Source organism: Nerophis lumbriciformis, linkage group LG21, assembly GCF_033978685.3.
Source record: "Nerophis lumbriciformis linkage group LG21, RoL_Nlum_v2.1, whole genome shotgun sequence".
Taxonomy (NCBI): Eukaryota; Metazoa; Chordata; class Actinopteri; order Syngnathiformes; family Syngnathidae; genus Nerophis; species Nerophis lumbriciformis.
Window position 1 is genome coordinate 14347786 of NC_084568.2, and position 27507 is coordinate 14375292.

The window sequence follows — 27507 nt, forward strand, 5'->3', positions numbered from 1 at the left end:
TTAAGAAACAACATGGCAGCTTTGTGTTATTAGAGTAAACATTGCAAAATGTTCTCATTACATTTCACCCTTTTGCTCTTTTATTCCACTTTCCTTTTTAATAGTGTTTTAAGAATGTGACGCGGGCCACAAATGGACAATTTGGACACACCTCGGTCAGTCATTTCATTAGTCAATAACTCGGTTTCGGTTAGCGGGTCGCGACAAAACACATTTTACAGAGAGCAATTAAGCTGTGGACGATGATGTCGCCGCCCACACTCTTGTCACATGACCAGAAAAACAAGAGAGGAGCCCTTGCAGGTAGCAGCTGGCAACAAGAACAACGAGAATGGTGGACGTGTTTATGATGCAGTTGATGCTTTTCGCACAATTGCAACATCACCTCAATGTTATGGTGCAGAGTCGGGATCAGGTTAAACTTTAATTTCCCGTTAAAGAAAGTTGTCCTGGGCATCGTGTTACATTGTTGCTTCATAAGTCATAAAAGAGAGTCACACAAAACACAGACATGAACTATGCAGGACTAAAAACAGGAAATGCAGTACATTAAAGTGTATTAAAAGACGCTTTGTTTGGCTGCGGTTTGGCTGTAATTCCGTGTCTGATTAGGCTCTCTCGGATAGCGTGGTAGAAAATGAGCATGGTCTGACTGCTAACACCATACAGCCTCAGTGGTCTCAAGAAATCCAGTCTGTGTTGCAGATTGTTGCGCAACTCGTAAGTGTGCGATTTCCAGGTTGTCAACATGGACCCCTGGACATTTATGTGTCGTAATCTGGTCTTTAATGACCGCTGGCTCGTGTGTAGTCACTTGCCTTGGTCAAAAATCATTCAGATTAGATAGTTGCGCTTTGGCATTGTTGGCGTGACCCCGGGTTGCAGAGAAGGCAGGTGGTGTGTGATCAGAAGGTCTTACAAGGAAATGAAGCCTAACAAAAGGACAACTGGATCTGCATGGTGAAATTATGATACATTTGGGAGCCAGACAAACCATTAAAATGTGTTTGCTCGCCCTAACCCGGGCTCTCTCTTTAGTGCCGCCCTAGTGGCTCCCTGGAGCATTTTCAAAAAAAGGATTGAAAATGGAAAAATATGGGGGGGGAAATAATTGTTTTGTTTTAGTATGTTTTTTGTTTGAGGACAAACATGACACAAACCTTCCCAACTTTTAAGAAGCCCACTGTTTAATATGTTTGTGTGTATGCTTCACTAATGAGAGTATTTGGTGAACATCGTTTTTTGTCCTACTAATTTTGGCGATTCTTGAACTCACCATATAGTGGACTGTGACGCAACAGTTTGTTTACATGTAAATGATAAATGGGTTATACTTGTATAGCGCTTTTCTACCTTCAAGGTACTCAAAGCGCTTTCACAGTATTTCCACATTTACCCATTCACACACACATTCACACACTGATGGCGGGAGCTGCCATGCAAGGCGCTAACCAGCAGCCATCAGGAGCAAGGGGTGAAGTGTCTTGCCCAAGGACACAACGGACGTGACTCGGATGGTAGAAGGTGGGGATTGAACCCCAGTAACCAGCAACCCTCCGATTGCTGGCACGGCCACTCTACCAACTTCGCCATGTAAAATCTTCCACTCATTCTTTGTCTCGTTTTGTCCACCAAAAGTTTCATGCTGTGCGTGAATGTACAAAGGTGAGCTTTGTTTGATTGATTGAATGAGACTTTTATTAGTAGATTGCACAGTGAAGTACATATTCCGTACAATTGACCACTAAATGGTAACACCCGAATAAGTTTTTCAACTTGTTTAAGTCGGGGTCCACGTTAATCAATTCATGGTATAAATATATACTATCATCATAATACAGTCATCACACAAGTTAATCATCAGAGTATATACATTGAATTATTTACATTTACAATCCGGGGGGTGGGATGTGGAGGGGGTTGGGGCGGGGGGGGTTAGGTTTGGTTGCTATCAGCACTTCAGTCATCAACAATTATATCATCTGAGAAATGGACATTGAAACAGTGTAGGTCTGACTTGGTAGGATATGTACAGCGAGCAGTGAACATAGTGAGCTCAGAAAGCATAAGAACAAGTATATACATTTGATTATTTACATTTGATTATTTACAATCCGGGGAGGTGGGATGTGGTGGGGGGAGGGTGTTAGTCTAGGGTTGTAGTTGCCTGGAGGTGTTCTTTTAGTGAGGTTATGAAGGAGGATAGAGATGCACAAACCTTCCCAATTGTTAAGAAGCCCACTGTTTAATATGTTTGTGTGTATGCTTCACTGATGAGAGTATTTGGTGATTATCGTTTTTTGTCCAACTAATTTCCGCGGTTCTTGAACTCACCATAGTGTGGACTGTGACGCAACAGTTTGTTTACATGTAAAATCTTCCACTCCTTTGTCTCGTTTTGTCCACCAAAAGTTTCATGCTGTGCGTGGATGCACAAAGGTGAGCTTTGTTGATGTTATTGACTTGTTGGAGTGCTAATCAGGCATATTTGGTCACAGCATCACTGTCTCACGCTGCTGGTAGGGTGGGCTTGCACCAGTTTCATTGTTTGTAGCTGGTGCGGCTCTCACTACATAGTAGCAGGAGTTGACTGGGCTTGACGTGCCGAGACAGCTTGTACACGACCCTATGTCTGTCTGGTCTCACGTGGTATGAGACTGTAACCCATTACCTGGAAGACAATAGACTAGGCGAGGGGACTAACAAGTCAACTCCAAAACTTCCCGAAACCAGAAATGGTGGAAGGTTAGGCTTGGGGCTAGCAACCCCAACCCATAAAAACTCCTTGCTACAGAAACGTTGACGAAAACCAAAAAAATCCAAAAGTCTTGGAAAGGAAGTCTCTTCGGTTACACAAACCAAAGAGAAAATGACGATGCACTCGGAAAACCGTAAGGAGTCGGTGCGTCCGATTCTTCTGACCCCTAGACACTCCACTAACATCGCAACATAAAACGTCAGGACCATGTATGCAGGAGGAAAGACAGCAGTTATAGCGGAAGAGATGAGGCGATACAGAATATCTCTTCTGGGTCTGTGCGAAACCAGATGGCTCCAGTCGGGGCAGGTTAAACTGGCCAGTGGTGAGTCCATATTATATTCAGGGCACATAGAAGACTCTGCACCACATATAGAGGGTGTAATGTTCATGCTATCCAAAGAAGCTCGGAGGGCCCTCATCAGTTGGAAACCCATCAACTCAAGGATCATTACTGCAAAATTCCATACCACGCATAAGAAAATAAACCTTCAAGTAGTACAATGCTATGCCACTACCAACGATGCAGAGGACGAAATGAAGGACAACTTTTACAATCTTCAATACCAGATTCTTCTTGACAAAGAAAGGAAAGGACATCATGGTCTTAATTGGGGACATGAATGCGAAAATAGGAGGAAATAACAATGGCTATGAGCTGAAAATGGGAACGCAAGGGCTTGGAACCATGAATGTAAACGGAGAAAAGTTTGCTACAGCATGTGCAGACAACAGCTTGGTTATTAGAGGTTCCATTTTCCCACACAAGAGCATCCACAAAGCAACATTGGTTCCTGCCAACCACACAACTGAAAACCAGATTGATCACATCTGCATTAGCCGGAAATTCAGGCGCTCACTGCTTGATGTCAGAGCGAGAAGAAGAGCTGACGCTGCATCTGACCATCACCTAGTCACAGCAAGGTTCCAGTTGAAATTGAAACGCATGAAACAAAGAGGAGAGAGGATCAAATTCAACATACAGCAGTTCCAAGATATAGGCACTATACCAAGTCACATTACACAACCGGTTTCAAGCACTACAGGACCAGACAACACAAGCACCAGGAACTGTAGAAGGGATTTGGGAAGGTTTGAAGACCACATGGAAGGTGACATGTGCAGAAGTGGTAAGGAGAAAAAAGTCCACAAACAAACCTTGGCTATCCACAGAAACCCACAAGAAAGTGAGTGAGAGAAGGGAGAAAAAGGCAGCAGCACAAAGAAAATATGAAGGAGCAAACAAGGATGTGAAGGAGAGTGTCAGAAGGGCCAAAAAGAAGTACATCGAGGATTTTGCACAGCAGGCAAAGGAAGCAGCAGGAAAGAATAATCTGAAAGAACTCTATCTAACCACAAAGATGCTCACCGGCAAATGGTACACTCCTCACAACCAAGGAAGATCAACTCCATAGATGGACTGATCACTTTCAAGACCCACTCAACAGAGAGCCCCCTCAACTGACTGCAGATATTCCAACAGCTCCAATCATGCTAGAAATAAACTGCAACCACGAAACATCCTCCAGCATGCTTTTCCATCTCATGAAAGCTATCTGGGAGGAAGAAAAAGTCCCATCAGACTGGAGAGATGGCAACATCATAAAGATTCCCAAGAAAGGAGACCTTAGGGAGTGTAAAAACTACAGGGGAATTATGCTCCTGTCAACACCAGGGAAGGTGCTCAACCACTTACTACTAGAAAGGATGCGGAAATTGGTCGATGCACAACTGAGGGAAAACCAGGCTGGTTTCAGAAAGGGAAGATCTTGTGCTGACCAAATTGCCTCCCTCAGTATTATAATAGAACAATCCATGGAATGGAACTCACCGGTATATATTAATTTCATAGACTTTGAAAAGGCGTTTGACAGTGTCGACCGTGAGACACTGTGGAAGCTGATGGCAGACTATGGCATCCCACCGAAGATCATCAACATCATCAAGAGCACCTACCAAGGGATGCAATGTCGTGTCCTACATGACGGATGCCCATCGGAGGCCTTCGAGGTCCTGACTGGGGTGCGGCAAGGATGTCTGCTCTCGCCCTTCCTTTTCCTCCTCTGTATTGACTGGACCATGGACCAAACAACCAAAAACAGCGAAACCGGCATGCCGGACTTTCCGAACAACTGGAGGACCTAGACTTTGCAGACGATCTAGCTCTCCTGGCTCACACCTACCAACATATGCAAGACAAAACACAGAAACTAGAAAGAGCCGCTGCATTTCTTGGGCTTAAGATCAATTCACAAAAAACAAAGGTCATGCGTATCAATAACAAGAACAATACACCAATAACAATGGACCATAATCAATTAGAGGAGGTAATCAGTTTTACATACTTGGGGAGCATAATCAGTGTAGATGGAGGGACAGATAGAGATGTCAAATCCAGAATAGGGAAAGCAAGAACATCATTCAACATTCTAAACAAAATCTGGAGAGCAAAAAAACATTTCTCTCAAAACCAAACTGAAAATCTTTAACTCAAATGTCAAATCCATCCTGCTGTACGGATCAGAAACATGGAAAACCACCAATAGCATACTCACTAAACTACAGACGTTCATAAACCGTTGCCTCCGTCGGGTCCTAGGAGTCTACCGGCCAGACACCATCACCGATGCCAACCTGTGGGAACTCACCAAACAAGAACCAGTGGAACTGCAAATCAGCAGAAGGAAGTGGAGCTGGATAGGCCACACACTCAGAAAACCCAATAAATCAATCACCAAACAGGCACTAACATGGAACTCACAGGGAAAAAGAAACAGAGGGAGACCAAGAACAACCTGGAGAAGAAGCACGGAACAGGAGATGAGGGCTGAGGGACTGTCATGGCAACAACTCGACCGAAGGGCACAACACCGGAATGGATGGAAGGCTTTCGTCGACGGCATATGTTCCTGAGGGAATACTAAGGCCTAAGTAGGTAAGTAAGTAAGCATGACTGCAAGCTAATCAATGCTAACATGCTATTTGGGCTAGCTGTATGTACATATTGCATCATTACGCCTCTTTTGTAGCTATATTTGAGCTCATTTAATATCCTTTACTTTAACCTCTTTGTATATAATTTAGTTTTGCATGTCCCATGACACATTATCTGTATGTAATATTGGCTGCATTTCTGATAGTTGTTTGTGTGCCATGTTGTTCCAGACCACAGCAAACTTTACCTAGCTTGCCAAAGATTGTAATAAATCTATTGAAAGAAAAAAACCTTAACTTGGACACACACATCTATACCTTTGGCCATTAAAAGACACTAATTTCCAGGAGTTATCTCACCTTCTGAGTAGCCTCTGATTTACTCATGCTTTCTAATGTTGTAAAAATGTGTTGAATGAATATTAAATTTCAACATTTCTGTCAACGAAGATTTGCTCCAGCCTGCGACACATAGTCATTTTGATAGTAGGCTATTATAGCTAATATAGACACTCACGTCATGTGTTGCCTTCAATATAAGACTTATATACGGCTTTTCATTTTGGGTTGCCGACCCCTGCCCTAACCAAAACAATCAGCTCCTTCTGCATTGGCCTTTGCAGGGTCATGCAGTAAACACCCCAGTGAGACCAGTGCAGCGAAAGTCGCTCTGAATCCCTTCTTCAAAACCATCTGGGATGTTGACTCTGTTCCGCGATGCCGAAACGGAGCGACTTTCAGGCCTACGGACAAAACACGCACCCATTGACTACTATTACACAGGTACGCACACATACACTCCACCCCCACAAAAATAAGCCTCACTCCTTTGCAACCTATGCCAAAAAGTTTGTCAACTTTGAAATGTAACTAAGATCCAAAGTCCTCGCTAGGAAGATAGGTTGGTTTGCTCTGACCTTTTTTTAATGTTGAATTCATCATCTAAAAATATGCTGAAAGATATAAACATCCCATCAGTCGGCATCCCAGTGAGAGCAGACATGGAACAGTAAGTGATTGCGTTATTATGTTCGTATTTTGTATTTCTCGTTTTGCACTCAGCGATACTGCTACACGATTCTTAGTGTTTCACTAAAGCTGCATCTGCTAAGCATTAGTAGTTGTTGTTGTTGGCGGACATAGTGAACTCTTTAATTAACAAAATTTAATTAATTCTTTAATTCTTTAATTCCGGGAATGCTTAAAATGACCAAAACATTGTAAATATTACAAGTTATCATGATTGTGCCTGCAACTACTTTACATGTATACCCTTCACTACTATTACAGCATGAATATGAAACTTTGTTCGAGGTTGTTGAAGGTTTCTTGGAAGGCTTTATAGGCAGAACAGATCGTATCCCCAATACCTGTATTATGATCCACCTCTTGCTCACAGTTTTTTGCTATTTAGAATGCATGGCTATGTTTTCATGGTGTCTGGCTTATATATTGCCCTCCAAACTTTTTGACTGAGGGGCTGCATGCAAAGTAACTATATACTGTACATACATACATATATATATATATATATATATATATATATATATATATATATATATATATATATATATATATATATATATATATATATATATATATATATATATATACCTGTATGTATGTATATATCTGTATAGGCTGTATGTGTGTACGGTATATATGTATGTATATATATACAGTATATATGTATATATATATATATATATATATATATATATATACATATATACCGTACACACATAAAGCCTATACAGATATATGAGTACATATTATAATAATATAAAGAATATATAATTATTTACTCCTAACCTTGTTTACGTCTGTGTCAACTTCCTTAAGGCTTTTTAATCAATCAGAACTATCAAGCGGCTAAAATATGCCAAACATAGATAAGTGTGGAGAGAGTATTTTGCATTTTTCCCATCTTCCCTTGTAATGGGTGTAATTAAAAAAAAAAAAAAAGTTTAAATTTTGATTGGATGTTTTTTATAATATTAACAAAGTTCGATGATCAAGATGTGTTATGTGTGACCATGTTTGTTTAATGTTTGTGCTGGTTGATTTTTCTTTCTGCACCATGACTAGGGTAGGTTGTTTGGATTGAGTCGTAAACATAAATGCTGTGCTGTGTTTCCCTGTAAGTACAATTAATGGTCGAGTTACTGTTGTTGGCCACAAGATGGTGACAGAAATGGTAGCTGTTAGACCGTTGGTTATCTGTAAATGAAATGAATACACCGCTTATTAAACTCAGGCCGTCTCGCGGGCCGTAGTTTGGACACCCCCGCTCTGAACCTTTATAAGCACAGAATCTAAGCAATAGCCATTTTCTTCGCTTGCACCCCGAAGGCAAATCTATCAAACCATCTCGGTCATGTGGTCACGTGGTTGGAACCCAGCAATACAGTAGCTTCGTGAATGTATTTCTTTGTTGTACTCTTCTACTTGTGAACCGCTGCAAAATGAGTCAAAACACTTGCCTGTGCTATTATTTTTGTGAGAAAGTACAGCACACTGTCGGGAGGTTACTAAGACATGTAACTGTGACCCCCATAAGTCAGACTGTCTCGAAATTTCTCACACAAGTGAATGTCGCTCTGCACTGACATTATGGTGAAATTTTGTGCACACCCCTTCGAGGACTGTCGAGCACATGTCTATGAAATTCAAGCAAGACTAAAACAAACATGGCTGCAATGCTAAGCATTAGCTTTTTTAAAGAGAATGAGCTGTTTTTTTAATGCTGATATTTTAAGTTATTCATGAAATATAGTGTTTTAGAAAGGTGGGTGTGTCCCCTTGGGGCGGTCACAAAACAGTTTGTTAGTGGCCACTCTTGCTGTGGAGTGAGACAATCTTTGGAGGACAATCTTTGCCGCCATACACCCCAGAGTCATATAGTTTGGTACTTGAAATATGTTAGCATGGTGACATTAGCATGCCAGAATGCAAACTCTTTCTAACCTAGAGTCATATACCGTATTTTTCGGACTATAAGTCACAGTTTTTTTCATAGTTTGGCCGGGGGTGCGACTTATACTCAAGAGCGACTTATGTGTGAAATTATTAACACATTACCGTAAAATATCAAATAATATTATTGATCTCATTCACGTAAGAGACTAGACGTATAAGATTTCATGGGATTTAGCGATTAGGAGTGACAGATTGTTTGGTAAACGTATAGCATGTTCTATATGTTATAGTTATTTGAATGACTCTTACCATAATATGTTACGTTAACATACCAGGCACCTTCTCAGTTGGTTATTTATGCCTCATATAACGTACACTTATTCAGCCTGTTGTTCACTATTCTTTATTTATTTTAAATTGCCTTTCAAATGTCTATTCTTGGTGTTGGGTTTTATCAAATACATTTCCCCCAAAAATGCGACTTATAGTCCAGTGCAACTTATATATGTTTTTTTCCTTCTTTATTATGTATTTTCGGCAGGTGCGACTTATACTCCGGAGCGACTTATACTCCGAAAAATACGGTACTGTAACTTGGTACTTGTCATATGCTAACTGTTAGCATGTTTTCATGGGAACATTAGCATACAAACTTTTGCCACCATACACCCCAGTCATATAACTTGGCACTTGACATATGGTAACTGTTAGCATGCTGATATTAGCATGCCAGTATGCTAACTTTTTCAGCCAAACTTTTTCAACCCCAGAGTCAAATACTATAACTTGGTACTTCTCATTTGCTAACTGATAGCATGTTAACAGTTACCATGAATTGATTTACGTGGACCCCGACTTAAACAAGTTGAAAAACTTATTGGGGTGTTACCATTTAGTGGTCAATTGTACGGAATATGTACTGAACTGTGCAATCTACTAATAAAAGTTTCAATCAATCAAACAAAATGCGAACATTAGCATGCTAACCTTTTCAATTTTGCCGCGATGCACCCGAGCCATATAAATCGGCACTTGACATATGTTAACTGTTAGCATGCTGACGTTAGCATGCTAGTATGCTAATTTTTTCAGCCAATTGTGTCGCTCTCTCCCAGAGCCATATAACTTGGTAATTGAGATATGCTATTTTTTAATCATGCTTACGTTAGCATGCTAACTTTTTTCGATAATTTTGCAGCCGCCCACCTCAAACTCATATAACTAGGTAATGTTACACATAATAAACGTCAGCATGCTAACGTTAGCATTTCAGTTCATGCTGGGTTTTTTAAGTTGCTGATCAATTTTAATTTATTGATATTTTCTGAGTTTGTTTATTTTTTATTTTTTTTGTATCCAATGGTTTAAGTCTGGCAAAAATATTTCTAGTTAAAACAAGGATTAAAAATGTTTTTGAATTTCAGGCAATTTGATGCACTTTAAATATTTTCTGTTACAAATGTTGATAAAGTTAACTCCTTGTTGTAAGTTGATCTCTATTTCTTTATTTATATTGTTGTTGTTGTCTTTAATGTTAATAAGGACGCAACGCTATGCATAGGTGTACTTTTATCCATTTTATAGACAAATGAGATTATTTATAGCCAAGAGTGGGGGTCAATGGGGGGCAATAACCCAACCAACAGCCTTGGCAAAAATACCAGTGTGAATGTGTGAGGCAAAGTATCCTTTTTTTAGGTTTTCACATGCAACCTTGACCTAAACCAGCAAATTGAACCGCCAGTATTTATGCCCCCTCAGCAAACAACAGGCAGGGGTTATGGTGCTAATTTAAAACAAAATTGGTTATCCATTAAGCCAGTGGTGTTCAAACTTTGCACACTAAAGCAGTGTTTTTCAACCTTTTTTGAGCCAGAGCACACCACCAGCAGAAATCATTGAAAAACGAAACTCAGTTGACAGTAAAAAGTCGTTGTCGCAATTGTTGGATAGGACTTTAAAGCATAACCAAGTATGCATCAATATAGCTCTTGTCTCAAAGTAGGTGTACTGTCACGACATGTCACATCACACCCTGACTTATTTTGAGTTATTTGCTGTTTTCCTGTGTGTAGTGTTTTAGTTCTTGTCTTGCGCTCCTATTTTGGTGGCTTTTTCTCTTTTTTTTGGTATTTTCTTGTTGCAGTTTCATGTCTTCCTTTGAGCAATATTTCCCGCATCTGCTTTGTTTTTGCAATCAAGAATATTTCAGTTGTTTTTATCCTTCTTTGTGGGGACATTGTTGATTGTCATGTCATGTTCGGATGTACATTGTCTTTGCTCCACAGTAAGTCTTTGCTGTCGTCCAGCATTCTGTTTTTGTTTACTTTGTAGCCAGTTCAGTTTTAGTTTAGTTCTGCATAGCCATCCCTAAACTTCAATGCCTTTTCTTAGGGGCACTCATCTTTTGTTTATTTTTGGTTTAAGCATTAGATACCTTTTTACTTGCACCCTGTCCCCCGCTGTTTCCGACATCTACAAAGCAATTAGCTGCCGGCTGCCACCTACTGATATGGAAGAGTATTACACGGTTACTCTGCCGAGCTCTAGACTGCCACCGACACGCAGCAACAACAACACATAATTTGCAGACTATAATAACTGGTTTGCAAAAAATATTTTTAACCCAAATACCGGTAGGTGAAATTAGATCATCAGTGGTTGAAAAACACTGCACTAAAGAATCAAAGCATGAGGGAGCCATTTTGATATTTTTCATTATCAAAACTAAAACACAATTTTTTCTAATTTTCTTTACCTTTAAGGTTCCCCTTAAGTTTGGTCAGTCATAATAATGTTAAAAAATAAAACTGTTTAAAATTAAAAAAATTTAAAAAAGTCATATTTTATTTTTTTATTTTTTTTATTCAACGCTTTAATGTCGAGATCAATTTCAGTGCATGGTGTCGATATAAAGTTTTGTTTTTGTTTGTTTGTTTTTAGTCCAATTTTTTTCAAAAAATGTCCACGTAGAATATTTGATGTGAAGTGATTAAGCCTTAAATTGGTCAATAATTCATAACAACATTATTATTTTTTGAGTAATGACAGTTTTTTGTGGGTTTTTTTTAGACCTTTTAAATACTTGCGGCTCCTAAAGGGCCACAGTCATAAAAGTGTGAAAAATAAATTACCAGTATACATAGACCTTTCTTTTAACTTGCAACACTTAAGTCACTAGTCTAGATCAACTTCAGATCTGTCCGTCCATGTTTTGTTTTTTTAATACCCTTTTTGTCAAAGAAAACTTTTTTTTTTTATGGCAAACACACAATATATGCAGTACTTTTCCACCAAAAATATTTAAAAGTGGAATATTTTACGTGAAGTGATCAGATCCTTGAATTGGTCAATAATTCTTAACAACATTGATTTTGATTCATGATTATTTTTTGCGCAATGACAGTTTAAAAACAAAATCCCACTAAACTTCTTGGGGACCCAAAAGGTCCCCACTCATAAAAGCTGTTTGTTTTTTAAACTTTCAATGCTTAAGTCTCTAGAACAATTTCAGATCCATCCGTCAATTTAAAGTTTTTATGATTTTTTTAATTTGTTTTTATGTGTTTTAACGCCTTTGTTTTTTTAAATGGCAAACACAAAATATTTTCTCTCAAATATGTCAAAGTGTAATATTTGATGTGAAGTAATCGGAGCCTTGAATAGGTCAATAAATAATAACAAAATGTATTTTGATTCATTATTACTTAGTTTAAAAAAAAGTCCCACCAAAATTCTTGGGGACCCAAAAAGGCCCCATTAATAAAAGTGTTGATAAGTCATAGTTCTTTTTTTGTTTTACTTTCAATGCTTAAGTTTCCAGAACAACTTCAGATCTGTCAGTCGATTTTAAGTTTTCATAATTTTTTCATGTTTTTAAAAAAAATTATCATTTATTTTATGCCTTTTTTTTGTCAAATATAACTTTGTTTTATATGGCACTTTTTTATATGGCAAACACACAAAATATGCAATATTTTTTCTCAAATATTTCAAAATAGAATATTTGATTTCAAGTAATTGGAGCATTGAATAGGTCAAAAATTCATAACAACATAGAAAGTTGTTGTTTTTTTGTTTCGTTTTAACGTCTTTTCGTCAACGATAACTTTTTTGTTTTATATGGCAAACACAAAAAATTTTCTCTCAAGTATTTCAAAGTGTAATATTTGATGTGAAGCCTTGAATAGGTCAATAATTAATAACATTTATTTTGATTCATTATTACTTTTTTTTAACAATGACAGTTTAAAAACAATCCCACCAAAATTAATGGGGACCCAAAAAGGTCACACTCATAAAAGTTTTGTTTTTTTTACTTTAAATGCTTAAGTCTCTCTGTAGATTTTAAGTTTTCATTATTTTTTCATGTATTTTTTTTTATTATCATTTATTTTATGCCTTTTTTGTCAAAGATAACTTAGTGTTTAATATGGCACACTTTTTATATGGCAAATACACAAAATATGGAATATTTTCTCTCAAATATTTCAAAATAGAATATTTGATGTAAAGTAATAGGAGCCTTGAATAGGTCAATAATTCATAACAAAGTGTATTTTGATTCATTATTACTTTTTGAACAATGACTGTTTAAAAAAATAATCCCACCAACACTTTTGGGTACCCAAAAAGGTCCCACTCATAAAAGTGTTGATAAATCAGTTGTTGTTGTTTTTTTTTACTTTAAATGCTTAAGTCTCTCCGTCGAGTTTAAGTTTTCATAATTTTTTTCATGTTTCTTTTAATTATGATTTGTTTTATGCCTTTTTTTTTTTGTCAAATATAACTTTGTATTACTTAATATGGCACACTTTTTTATAAGGCAAAATATGCAATATTTTCTCTCAGATATTTCAAAATGGAATATTTGATGTCAAGTAATCGGAGCCTTGAATAGGTCAATAATTCATAACAACATAGAATTTTTTATTTTTTATTTTTTGAGCAATGACAGCTTTAAAGACAAAAAACCAGCCTGCATGGCAGCTTTGTTATGAGAGTCAACATTACACTTCACCTCGTTTATTCCACTGTTTTATGTTTTTCTTTTTTAATATTATTTTTATAATGTGCTGTGCGTGCGCCATTTATGCCATAATTAATGTCATAAAATGTGTTTTTAATTGCATACTAGCAATTGTTGTTTCTCTAAAAACAATAACTTTTAAAAATATATATACAGTCGTGGTCAAAAGTGTACATACACTTGTAAAGAACATAATGTCATGGCTGTCATGAGTTTCCAATCATTTTTTTGTGATAGAGTGATTGGAGCACATACTTGTTGGTCACAAAAAACATTCATGAAGTTTGGTTCTTTTATGAAATTATTATGGGTCTACTGAAAATGTGAGCAAATCTGCTGGGTCAAAAGTATACATACAGCAATGTTAATATTTGCTTACATGTCCCTTGGCAAGTTTCACTGCAATAAGGCGCTTTTGGTAGCCATCCACAAGCTTCTGGCAAGCTTCTGGTTGATGTTTTGACCACTCTTCTTGACAAAATTGGTGCAGTTCAGCTAAATGTGTTGGTTTTCTGACATGGACTTGTTTCTTCAGCATTGTCCACACGTTTAAGTCAGGACTTTGGGAAGGCCATTCTAAAACCTTCATTCTAGCCTGATTTAGCCATTCCTTTACCACTTTTGACGTGTGTTTGGGATCATTGTCCTGTTGGAACACCCAACTGCGCCCAAGACCCAACCTCCGGGCTGATGATTTTAGGTTGTCCTGAAGAGTTTGGAGGTAATCCTCCTTTTACATTGTCCCATTTACTCTCTGTAAACACTAGTTCCATTGGCAGCAAAACAGGCCCAGAGCATAATAGTACCACCAAGCAATATAGGGGTGGTATAGCTCAGTTGGTAGAGTGGCTGTGCCAGAAACTTGAGGGTTCCAGGTTCGATCCCTGCTTCTGCCATCCCAGTCACTGCCGTCGTGTCCTTGAGCAAGACACTTTACCCACCTGCTCCCAGTGCCACCCACACTGGTTTAAAAATGTAACTTAGATATTGGGTTTCACTATGTAAAGCGCTTTGAGTCACTATAGAAAAGCGCGATATAAATATAATTCACTTCACTTCACCACCATGCCTGACGGTAGACATGGTGTTCCTGGAATTAAAGGCCTCACCTTTTCTCCTCCAAACATATTGCTGGGTATTGTGGCCAAACAGCTACATTTGTGTTTCATCTGACATCACATGGACAAAGATAAGACCTTCTGGAGTAAAGTTCTGTGGTCAGATGAAACAAAAATTGAGCTGTTTGGCCACAATACCCAGCAATATGTTTGGAGGAGAAAAGGTGAGGCCATTAAACCCAGGAACACCATTCCTACCGTCAAGCATGGCGGTGGTAGTATTATGCTCTGGGCCTGTTTTGCTGCCAATGGAACTGGTGCTTTACAGAGAGTAAATAGCACAATGCAAAAGGAGGATTATCTCCAAATTCTTCAGGACAACCTAAAATCATCAGCCCGGAGGTTGGGTCTTGGGCGCAGTTGGGTGTTCCAACAGGACAATGACACCAAACACATGTCAAAAGTGGCAAAGGTATGACTAATTCAGTCTAGAATGAAGGTTGGAGAATGGCATTCCCAAAGTCCTGACTTAAACATGTGGACAATGCTGAAGAAACAAGTCCATGTCAGAAAACCAACAAATTTAACTGAACTGCACCAATGTTGTCAAGAGGAGTGGTCAAAAATTCAAGCAGAAGCTTGTGGATGGCTACCAAAAGCGCCTTATAGCAGTGAAACTTGCCAAGGGACATGTAAGCAAATATTAACATTGCTGTATGTATACTTTTGACCCAGCAGATTTGCTCACATTTTCAGTAGACCCATAATAAATTCATAAAAGAACCAAACTTCATGAATGTTTTTTGTGACCAACAAGTATGTGCTCCAATCACTCTATCACCAAAAAAATAAGAGTTGTAGAAATTGGAAACTCAAGACAGCCATGACATTATGTTCTTTACAAGTGTATTTAAACTCTATGTATTTCATCCTGAAAGACCCATCCAACTCCGGGCACTGCCACCTAGAACTGCTACCCTCGGGCAGACGCTATAGGGTGCTAAAAGCGGGCACAAATAGACTAAAAAACAGTTTTTACCCAAGAGCCATAGGAGCATTAAACAGGCCTGAGTGAGCACAATGTGTTCGTCATGTCCTCATGTGTCATGTCTTTTTACAAACCCTGTTTCCATATGAGGTGGGAAATTGTGTTAGATGTAAATATAAACGGAATACAATGATTTGCAAATAATTTTCAACCCATATTCAGTTGAATATGCTACAAAGACAACATATTTGATGTTCAAACTGATAAACTTTTTTTTTTTTGCAAATAATCATTAACTTTAGAATTTGATGCCAGCAACACGTTACAAAGAAGTTGGGAAAGGTGGCAATAAATACTGATACTGACTGTTGAGGAATGCTCATCAAACACTTATTTGGAACATCCCACAGGTGTGCAGGCTAATTGGGAACAGGTGGGTGCCATTATTGGGTATAAAAGTAGATTCCCAAAAAATGCTCAGTCTTTCACAAGAAAGGACCCCTTTGTCCACAACTGCGTGAACAAATAGTCAAACAGTTTAAGAACAACATTTCTCAAAGTGCAATTGCAAGAAATGTAGGGATTTCAACATCTACGGTCCGTAACATCATCAAAAAGTTCAGAGAATCTGGAGAAATCACTCCACGTAAGCGGCAAGGCCGGAAACCAACATTGAATGAACGTGACCTTCGATCCCTCAGACGGCACTGTATCAAAAACCGACATCAATCTCTAAAGGATATCACCACATGGGCTCAGGAACACTTCAGAAAACCACTGTCAGTAACTACAGTTGGTCGCTACATCTGTAAGTGCAAGTTAAAACTCTACTATGCAAAGCGAAAGCTATTTATCAACAACATCCAGAAACGCCGCCGGCTTCTCTGGGCCCGAGATCATCTCAGATGGACTCATGCAAAGTGGAAAAGTGTTCTGTGGTCTGACGAGTCCACATTTCAAATTGTTTTTGGAAACTGTGGACGTTGTGTCCTCCGGACCAAAGGGGAAGCGAACCATCCAGACTGTTATCGACGCAAAGTTGAAAAGCCAGCATCTGTGATGGTATGGGGGTGCATTAGTGCCCAAGGCATGGGTCACTTACACATCTGTGAAGGCACCATTAATGCTGAAAGGTACATACAGGTTTTGGAACAACATATGCTGCCATCTAAGCGCCGTCTTTTTCATGGACGCCCCTGCTCATTTCAGCAAGACAATGCCAAGCCACATTCAGCACGTGTTACAACAGCGTGGCTTCGTAAAAAAAGAGTGCAGGTACTTTCCTGGCCCGCCTGCAGTCCAGACCTGTCTCCCATCGAAAATGTGTGGCGCATTATGAAGCGTAAAATACGACAGCGGAGACCCCGGACTGTTGAACGACTGAAGCTCTACATAAAACAAGAATGGGAAAGAATTCCACTTTCAAAGCTTCAACAATTAGTTTCCTCAGTTCCCAATCGTTTATTGAGTGTTGTTAAAAGAAAAGGTGATGTAACACAGTGGTGAACATGCCCTTTCCCAACTACTTTGGCACGTGTTGCAGCCATGAAATTCTAAGTTAATTATTATTTGCAAAAAATAAATAAAGTTTATGAGTTTGAACATCAAATATGTTGTCTTTGCAGTGCATTCAATTGAATATGGGTTGAAAAGGATTTGCAAATAATTGTATTCCGTTTATATTTACATCTAACACAATTTCCCAACTCATATGGAAACGGGGTTTGTATTTTTTCAGACTATACTGTGCAATAATGTTATATGTGTATATGTATATATATGCATATGTATGGATAGATAGAAAGATAGATAGTACTTTATTGATTCCTTCAGGAGAGTTCCCTCAGGAAAATTAAAATATGTGCAAGTGTGTGGATATATATATATATATACATATAGATACATATCTTCTTTTTTTATCTTTTTTTACTATTTGTATTACTAAATTATTGTGTATGCACCTTGGGGGATCTGCTCCAATTTCGTTGTTCTTTGGACCTGTTCACTGTAATAATGACAATAAAACTCTATTATATTCTATTTCCATAGAAGGGTATAATTAACAACAAATAATATACAGACAAATATGTCGCATAAGGTTTTCTTATAGCATATGAGTGTAGACTAGAGCTTCAGTGCACAAGACACATGCATGCACGTACACGCGCACGCCGCGTTTCCCCTCACGCGCGTGCTCACGCCCCCCTCGTTCCGTAGTAAGGCAAGCCTGCACACAAAAACACGATGGCAACACATGAGTAGGCGGGGCTTTGAGTGGCTCTCGCCGTCGTCCAATCAGCGCCGCGTAAGCCAATCACTGGCTGCGAGCCTCGACCAATGAGCGCGCAGCGCCTGCCCACCGCGGACCAACGGGCTGCCAGGATGACGCGGGCACGTGGACGCCGGCACATGTTGACGCCGCTGTAGTGGCGAGAGGAGACACAGGACGACACACTCGGCGGAGTAAATGTGTGTCGCTCGGGTCCATGTTCCTGCTTTCGCCGAGTCTTCCCTGAGTTGGAGATAAAAATCTACTTTTTTTTGTTGCTGCTCGTTTTTTTTAAAAGCACAAATTGTGGGTGAGTCACGTTCTTTTTTTCTACGAGCTTCTAGAAGTTGCTCTGCTAGCTGCATCCTGTTTATGCTAACATTGAGCTTATATATTACTATTCTCTTGCCTGTACTTTGTGTGTATTTCGGTATAATTACGATTTTTGGGGTGAGTATTCGATTCTGGATGGATTTTCGATTCAAACCGATTGTTCCTAAGTATTATTTGATATAATAATTATAATGAAACTTTTTCAAAACACGTTAGAAAAGCTCCTTCCGGTTGCATGGAGATGTCCTAAAACCTACAAAATAAAATAGAAAAAAATATATACATATATAAATCGATTTTTGAAAAGTATAAAGGGGGGCGGGGTCGGTTCTTATATGCCCTCTGCATGTAAAAAAAAATATCAAATGAATCCATTATCAATCAGTTATTATATTAGGGGTGTATAAAAATGCATGAATCGATTAAAAATCGATTCATAATTTTTTTTTTAAAGATTTCAAAATAAAATAGTTTTGGATAAAAAATTATATTCTATAAATATGTTTTAGGCCATCTCCATGCAACAAGAAGGATATTTTCTAACCTTAAAATTATAATTATTTTACCAAATAAAATCAGTTTGAATCGAGACCCGATTCTGTATTAGGAACCGGAATTGGATCAAATACTTTTTTTCCCCAAAGATTCACACCTATAATAATTATATTTTGTTGCCTATAACACAAGCTAAGATAAGGAGGTTTTGCTGAGATAGTTATTTAATTAACATGTTGGGTTTATCCAATCCACTTTATTTATATAGCACATTTAAACAACAAAAATGTTTCCAAAGTGCTGCACAAAAATATTAAAAACAAGATTCAAATAATATCCTTAGCTCCACCAATGACTGAATAAAAACAAAATAAATAAATATAAAAATAAATGTGCTTGAAAACGATTTTAAAGGGTAAACCCAATTAAAACAATGAATAGAAATACAAATTTAAAAACACAGAGTTTAGTGTTTTATTTGCAAGTAAATTTGTCAAAGTGCACCCCGTCCATATCCTTCAATGTTTTTAATAGAAGTCTGTTAAATTCTGTCATTAAGGAGGTCCATATCTGCATTCTCTATCCCACTTGTTCTGATCAGGGTCATGGGTGAGCTTGAGTGTCACCCCGCTGACCTTTCAGAGTGAGAGGCGTGGTTTGGTCACCAGTTAATCACAGGGCAAAAAGTAGACAAACAACCATTCATACCGCCGGACAATTTAGGGGACTACGGTTAGTCCGAGACTTGCATGCTTATTGGAATGTGGGAGGAAGCCGGAGTATACTTGTAAACTCCACACAGAGATGTTTACAACAGATCTCCGGACTGGGAAGTCATATACTGCCTTTTCTTCTTGCTCTATGACTTTATTACAATCCTGTGTGGTGGTGAGTATCTCCTATGGGAGAAAAACAAATGTTTACAACACAGATATGAACCCCTGATCTCTCAACGGAGATTCTGACAACTAAGGGAAGCCATATATTGCCTTTTTCTTCTCGCTCTTATGGCTTTCTTGAAATCCTATGCGGTAGTGAGTAAAAGTGAGTATCTCTGTGACCTCCTCCAGGGCTTACACTGAGAAGGGTTGGGGGAGAAAAGACTAGAATTCAAAATGTGAAGGGGGGAGGACAGGAAGGCTCTGAGGATGAGCTGAAGGGAGATGAGAGGCATACAGAGAGGAAAGAGAGGGGTGTGTGTGTGTGCGAGGGGAGGGAGTTTGTCGGCAGGCGATGGCGGTAGTGGCGTTGGGTGGGGGGAAGGATGGAGCGCCAGCCAGCGACAGAGCGGGCGGGGCTTTAGCAGAGCACTGGAAGCAGTGAAAGAGACGGCCTATTCTGATTCCACTACACTACTACTCTACGCACAAGCTCCCATCCCCCTCGTTTTTACTCTCTTCCCTCCTCTTCAATGGGCGCCAGACATTGTGCGCCGACTGGCTACTCCGTTAAAGTAGGACAGTCGCGCTCCCTCCGTTTTGTGCAAATCAACATTTTTAATGTTTGTCTGCCATTTGGTTTCTCCAAAACAGAGATGCAGTCCCAGGGCAGCACTTCCTCCCAGCCCTCCTTCGACTCCCTGAGCTCCAGCGACAGCCTCCTGCTCAGCGACTCCGACGACACAGACGTCTTCCTGACGGACAGCTGCTCCTCGGCCGTCCTCGACGGCGCGGGCGGATCCTCGGCCCGGGCGTCGGAGAGCCCCGGGTCGCAGTGGGCGTGCGACGGCTTCACCGACAAAGACGAGGAAGAGGAGGCGGCGTACGGGACGGGGAACAAGGCGGCGCACAACGCTCGTCCTACGGGTCAGGTTCCCAAATCCCAGCGTGATCTCCTGTTTGCTCAGAAGGTGAGGTAACGCCGAACTTCCACGATCGAAAAAGGCCCTGCAGGGACAAGCCAGACTTTGTACTGATCTGTCTTCCTCTCACTTCTTGTCACAGTGTGCTGAGTTGCAAGGTTTTGTCAGACCTCTGCTGCAGCTGCTGAATGGACTAAAGAAGGGGCGATTCGACCGTGGTAAGCATCCTTATATCATTCCTACACCCCCAAGTGCTCTGGAAGACATGCTAGCATATAAATATACATATATACATACATGTATATTCTTTGAAAACCAGGGCAACATTTTTTTCAGACAATGAAAAGTGGGGCATACAAAAACCGAGGTTCCACTTAGGCCTGGGCCGATACCAAATTTTTCTGGACAAAATATTGACCTACAAATTAGTGCCGATAAACGTTATTATTGTCATCATTATTTTGAGACCAAATTAACCACTGATATAATAATACATAATAATAATAATAATGCAATTATACCCTTTCAAATGCAATAAACTTGTCTTTCTCATATATTTTAACATTGTAGTTGGAATTTAAACATTGAAATATTTAAGGTTAAAAAAAAACAGAAACAAAATACTCTCTTAGCAAAAATGAATACATAGATATCTGCTTGTCACCTTGACTTACGATTTCAGAGCAAAGTTATCCATTAATCCTTTCATACAAAATATAATAATATAAATAAGTTGCCTATGCAAATTGTGTAACGAGGCTATTATACATTTATATTTGTGCATATTCACTGTTACAGCAGCCATAATTGCGATGTGGCCCTCAATTAAAACAAGTTTGACATAAAAGTATGTAACAGTCGGTGTTTCCAGCCAATCAGAATATGGCTTTACTGTTGTCGACACTAGCGTCTGCGCTATCGCTAACTGGAGTATCATGTTTATGATTGGCAGGTCTAAGTAGTTTCCAGCAGAGTGTCGCCATGGATCGAATCCAGAGAATCGTGGGTGTTTTACAGAGACCAAACAGCGGGTAAGACTTTCCCCACTCCCGACCTGCCAACTCACTTCTTGACTTGGATGAAAAGCATCTAAACGCCATAATTAACGTATGAAGGACGTCCCCACTGACTTTATTCTGGATGTCTTCTTACAGAGAGAAGTACCTCAAAACTCTGCTGCAGGTGGAGATGATGCTGAAGCTTTGGTTTCCTCAAATCACAAGTCCGCCCGCGTCGGCCGCCTCCAGCATGGCGTCCTCCCCCGCCCGCTCTCTCCAAGACGCGCCGGTCACCACGCCCGTCACCACGTTCGTCGCCACACCGGTCACCACGCCCGTCACCACGCCGCCGCACAAGCACAGGGATCAGTCGCATATCCCAGTGAAGGTGAGGGTGCACTCGGAACATCAAGTTACCAATTATTGTTACAGTTCACAGAGGAAAAGTGTGGCAACAACCAAAAAACAAAGTGTTAGAACTTTTGATGCATTTTGTACATTTAAAGATGCTAAAACCAATCCAATATATGCGAATATTAGGGGCGCACAAAAAAAACAAATTGCGATACTTATTCATCCCCATTCTAAATCAATTCATAATTTAAAAAATTAGTTTAAACAAACCAACAAAAAAAGATAATGTGTATATATATGTGTGTGTATGTTATATACTGTATATGTATGTATGTATGTGTATATATATATATATATATATATATATATATATATATATATATATATATATACTGTGTGTATATATATATAACATATATATATAACACATATATGTATATATAAAACACATATATATATAAATATATATTTGTATTTTTTTATGAGAACCAATTTTTAAAAAGACAATTTGGGGGCATCTCCATGATGCAACCAGAATGTGCTTTTCTAACCTGTAACCTGTTTTGAAAAAGTTGTATTATAATTAATATACCAAATATTACATTGTGAGAATCTGTTTGAATCGAGAATCGATTTTGAGTGGAATCGTCACCCCAGGAATTGGATCGACTCGTTAGGTGTCCAAAGATTCGCACTCCTTGTGAATATATGCTAATATATCTAGCCCAAAAAATCTTTTGTTTTAAAGGGGACAAAGCAAATTGGATAGTGCAAGATCGAATAGAATGTCTCATTAATAATAAATTAATTTACTTATGTTTGGGCCAACAAAAAACAAACTTTGGGAGAAAAATGGCTTCCTGACTGCTGGATACCACTGCCTTACAACAAGAAATGGAACTTTAGAAAAGGCGTCTCTGTCCTGGTTGCTCGGTACAATTAGTTAATTATAACACGGCTTTATTATTTCTAATAAAGTATCGTCACAGGCCAGACATCCTTAGAGGACAAGCAGTTTTGAATTTTATTGTACTCTTTCCACTCCATGCAAAGAATCAACCGTGAGATAACCAAACGTGATAGTTGATACTGTTACCTGATTGGCTGTTAGCGTGTCGCTCCCATCAGTGATCACTTCCTGCGTTGTGTCTTTGGTCACGCAACCAACCTCGCTCGCAACTTCCGTTTTGTCCCGACAAAAAGAAAAACAAAAAGAGTTTATCAAATACATTTTTGATTGCAATATATATTGATATCGTTTTATCGCCCAGTACAGTTAAATAGGTTTTTGTTTTTGTTCAGAAGTGCAAACAAATACACTCAATCCTCAGAAGTATGAACAAGTTCTGAATCCAAATAAAAAAAATTGTGTACAAAAGTTACAGGACAGCACTCCAATTATAGTCTTTATTGCATCACGAACCCTTTCTCAGCGTGCACAAGCAACAAAGTGAATTCATTTATTAATAATAATAATAGATCATTAATTATACCCCTCCAATGGGCTCACCACTCATAGGAGGGGGTTTAAAGGTTGGGTGCAATGTGAGCTGGGTGGCAGCCAATTGCTGGGATGAGAATCAGCACCTCCTAGTCCAAGTCCATGGTTCTTGCCCGTGTAATGGTGGTGTGCCATCTCCGGGTAGAGGAGGAGATCCTGCCCCAAGTGGAGGAGTTCATGTACCTCGGGGTCTTGTTGACAAGTGAGGGAAGATTGGATGGCGAGATCGACAGGCGAACAGACCGGTGTTGCGTCTGCAGTGATGCGGACCCTGTATCGGTCTGTCTTTGTGAATAAGGAGCTGAGTCGGAAGGCAAAGCTCTCAATTTACTGGACGATCTACGTTCCTACCCTCACCTATGGTCATGATGTTCAGACTATGAGCGAAAGAACAAGATCACGTGTACAAGCGGCCGAAATGAGTTTCCTCCGTCGGGTGGCGGGGCTCTCCCTTAGAGATAGGGTGAGAAGCTCTGTCATTTGGGAGGAGCTCAAAATAAAGCCGCTGCTCCTCCACTTCAAAGGGAGCCAGATGAGGTGGTTCGGGCATCTGGTCAGGACGCCACCCGGACGCCTCCTTGGGGAGGTGTTAAGGGCACGTCCGATCGGTAGGAGGCCACGGGGAAGACCCAGGACACGGTAGGGAGACTGTCTCCTGGTTGGCCTGGGAACGCCTTGGGATCCCCCCAGGAGGAGCTGGAGGCTGGGCTTCTTTGCTTGAGCTGCTGCTGGAATTAATTATAATAGGAGTGCTGTCCTGTACTGCTTGTGCACAGTTATGGTGACAGTTTGACCCTGGAACAGATTAATTAACTTTCTTAAAGACCCCTTCAACAAATGGGGTGCTAAAAAGGGGGATATTTGTTGTCCTTGTGCAATGGAAACACAATCAAATGTGAACCAAACTGACTTCACATTGCAGAAACGCAGACTCAGCTGGACGGGGACAGACTCTCCAACGACGTCTCCAGGGCTGCCCAAGTGCCCTCGCCTCAGTCCCGAAGAGAAGACGACGACCAAAAAGCAAGACGGGGGTGAAGAAGACGTCGGCCGCCGCCCTTCCCCCGCTCCGCCATTACTGTCTTCACCAGACATGAGTGGCAACGCAAAGAGGAACAAAAGCGATGGCAAGTTCAAAGCGTGCCGGGGGTCGGAGCCGAGCCTCACGTGGATGCACGTTGCCCCCATCCTGTCCCCGCGCAAGACCTGTCCCTCACACGAGGGCACGGTGACAGCTCGTAGCGATGACCAGCCGGTCCCGGCCGGCAGCAGGGGCGGCCCGGCCACGCAGGACAGCGCCGTCTCCTCCACCACGCCCTCCAAGCACACCAAGAGTCTCAAGAAAGTCGCCCGGTGCCAAAGCCAGCCTGCCGAGCCCCCCAGCGAGACACAGACTTGTCCGGGTCGAAGCCCGTCCAGCCACGCCGCGGTCAAGCCTCTGACCCGGGCGTGCCACCCCGCGCACTCGGACACCTGAGGACACGCAGCTCCGTTTCGGCGCACTTCCTGTGAGCAAAGACGGGATGAGACCAGAGGCGCTGAAGAAAAAGTGGATAATCACAATTCTGTAAAAAAAAACAAAAAAACGCAGCAAGCAAACTCTTGTAGCTCAATTGTCGAAGCAATCAGCACACACCACTTCCTGTCTGGAGAGGAAGTAACTGAGCATGATGACGATGGAGCAAGACGGGACAAAAAAAGAAGTGAACGTTCGTGTACAGTAGGTGTCAGGTGGGAAGAAAAAATGATGTCATCAACTGACGAATGTAATCCAAGAAGAGTTGGGGTGGCGGTGAGGAATCCTAAAGACCCCCACAGTTAATTTATTCCTACGTCGATCCGACACTGCATTTATTTATTCTTTGTATTTATTTATCAGGCAGCTGAGTATCGCCCGCTGTGCGCAAAACACAAACAGCGAGGCCATCAACCTCTTTTTTGTTTTGTTTTTTTGAATGATTCATATTATTATCCACATTGTTGACAAGTTTTATTCCTATCATTCTTGGGACAAAAAATGTAAAGGAAATGTCTTCACTGAACTGTTGGACTACTGTGCCTTTTTACCAAATAGGATGTGTTGTTTTTTGGGTTTTTTTTAAGAAACAATTGGTGCTTTCAGTGCATTCTTGCTGCATTCTGATTGTTTGCTCGCATTGGACATTTGTACCTAGCATCGCGTTAGCATCATTCTGCTAGCCTTTTTTTTTGTTTTTTTTTTGTTTCTTTTAAAATTTCTCCTCTCAGTTTCCGACCCGAATCCAGGGACGGCAACGAGGAGCTGCACTCAAGGCTGGTGCGCTGAGAAAACTTGAAACGCCAACAATTCGGGTGAGGGGAAATGTTGACTTGCACCACCACCCTCTCGCTGCTGCTATTCTGCATTCGTAACGCCGGCCTAAATGACAGGAGGTTCATTTTTGACGTTTGAAAGTGTAGTGCGGGCAACAAGACGGCAAATAACGACAACTTGATGCAAAACGTGTTGTAAATAATTTTTGACAAAACTCTTTTTCAATCGGTATGAGTGCTTCTTCATACACGGGGTAAAAAGCCTCCATGCGACCACTTTTTTCATGTATTTTTTTCTTCAATAATTTTTTATTATATTATGTCGATTTTAAAAAGTGTTATTTTATTTTACTCTTATTTAATTTTAGTTAAGCCTTTCATGACTCCGGAGTCAAACCCGTGTCCAAACAAGGCGATTGGATGCAGAATATGCTGACTCGTCAATAGAGTGTGTACGTGTGTGTGTGTGTGAGGGTGGGAGTGTGGTGGGGTCCGCTTCCACCACGCCCATGTTTTTTTACGGCCAAGGTGTGACCGATTGCACATACTTTTTGTTGTTTTCCATGTACGTTTTCTACTTTATGGACTGTGGTTGGAAGGATTTGGGAATTTTGCTGTAGCCTTCCTCTTCTTCTACTGTTCAACTGCACCCCTCCCCCACCACTCTTCCACTGGTCTTTGACCCTCCCCCTTTCAGCTCCTTCAATCTTCTTAGTTTTCTTACACTAAACTCTTCACTTGTTACTCTTCTGGCTACTTTTTTCAGTAACCATAGAAACGAAGAAAGGTTTTTTTAAAAAGTAATAAACAAGTTTTTTCAAAGATGAATTGTTGCATTGGGGTTATTTTGGCATGTATGGCTATTTATTTCCTGTTTTTTATTATTATTATTAAGGAAACAATCGCTAGTATTAGTTATAAAATAAGAATTAAAATCTATAAATTTACACAAATATTTCTATATAAGTGGGAATTATTCTGAAATTTTTTATTGTGTTTTCATAGTAAACAAGTCCATAAGGCGGTGCTTAATTTCCAGAATTTTTCCTTCACCTAAAATATTTTATGGCACAAAAGCGGTTTAAACATACAGAATAAAAAATATGAAAGAATAAAATGCATTAATAGTTACAAAATAGGATAACAATTATGAGATGGTAAAAATGGCAGTGCAATGTTGTACTACCCTAACCGGGTGCATACGCTTAACCTACTACTTAACAGAACCAACCAGAATAGTGAATGAAAGTAAATAGATAAAATAAAAGATAAATACAATAAAATAAAGAAAAATATATACATTTTTATGTATAAAATATTAAAAATATATTTATAAAATATTTATACAGTCGAGGTTTCTGTGGTTTATGCGTTGTACAGTGCTCAATACCGGGGTAGAGCGGAAAATCCCCTGAAGAGCAGGAACATCTGCGAAACAGGCCTGTAAGGATGCTATAGCCTGTTTTTTCCGTATAAAAAATATTTATATATAAACATATATATATATATAAAATAATACTGAAAAATATTTATATATATTTTAAAATATATGTATATTTAAAAAAAAAAAGTTTTTAACTATTCACTTTTTTACAAAAAAAAGTGCTTATAAGTTTTTGACTTTATATAAGGATATATATATACATATATATATATATTTTTTTATTAATCACTTTATTAAAAACAGCGCTAATATGTTTTTAACTTTTTATATATATACATTTATATATATATATTTTTTTTTAAATATTTTTTTAATTATTCACTTTTTTATTTAA

At 39.5% G+C, this 27507-nt stretch overlaps 1 protein-coding gene across 2 annotated transcripts; it reads left to right on the forward strand.

Moving 5' to 3' along the window:
• Positions 1–2550: 2550 nt before the first annotated feature.
• ciarta (circadian associated repressor of transcription a) lies at positions 2551–26546 on the forward strand. 2 transcript variants are annotated; one of them, XM_061982901.2, is made up of 7 exons: positions 2551–5693; positions 6316–6475; positions 20316–20632; positions 20727–20802; positions 21537–21615; positions 21739–21970; positions 24360–26546. In XM_061982901.2, exons 2-7 carry the CDS (start codon positions 6391–6393, stop codon positions 24912–24914), a joined length of 1344 nt encoding a protein of 447 aa, XP_061838885.1. In that variant the 5' UTR covers positions 2551–5693; positions 6316–6390; the 3' UTR covers positions 24915–26546. The 2 variants fall into 2 exon arrangements, with proteins under 2 accessions (XP_061838885.1, XP_061838886.1); XM_061982902.1 differs by lacking the exons at positions 2551–5693; positions 6316–6475 and adding an exon at positions 18099–18265.
• Positions 26547–27507: the final 961 nt, after the last annotated feature.

Coding starts and splice junctions, on each gene's coding strand:
- ciarta (XM_061982901.2), top strand. CDS start 6,391: ATGTTGACTCTGTTCCGCGATGCCGAAACGGAGCGACTTTCAGGCCTA. Junction 21,616..21,738: donor TTACAGAGACCAAACAGCGG/GTAAGACTTTCC, acceptor GTCTTCTTACAG/AGAGAAGTACCTCAAAACTC. Junction 21,971..24,359: donor AGTCGCATATCCCAGTGAAG/GTGAGGGTGCAC, acceptor TTCACATTGCAG/AAACGCAGACTCAGCTGGAC.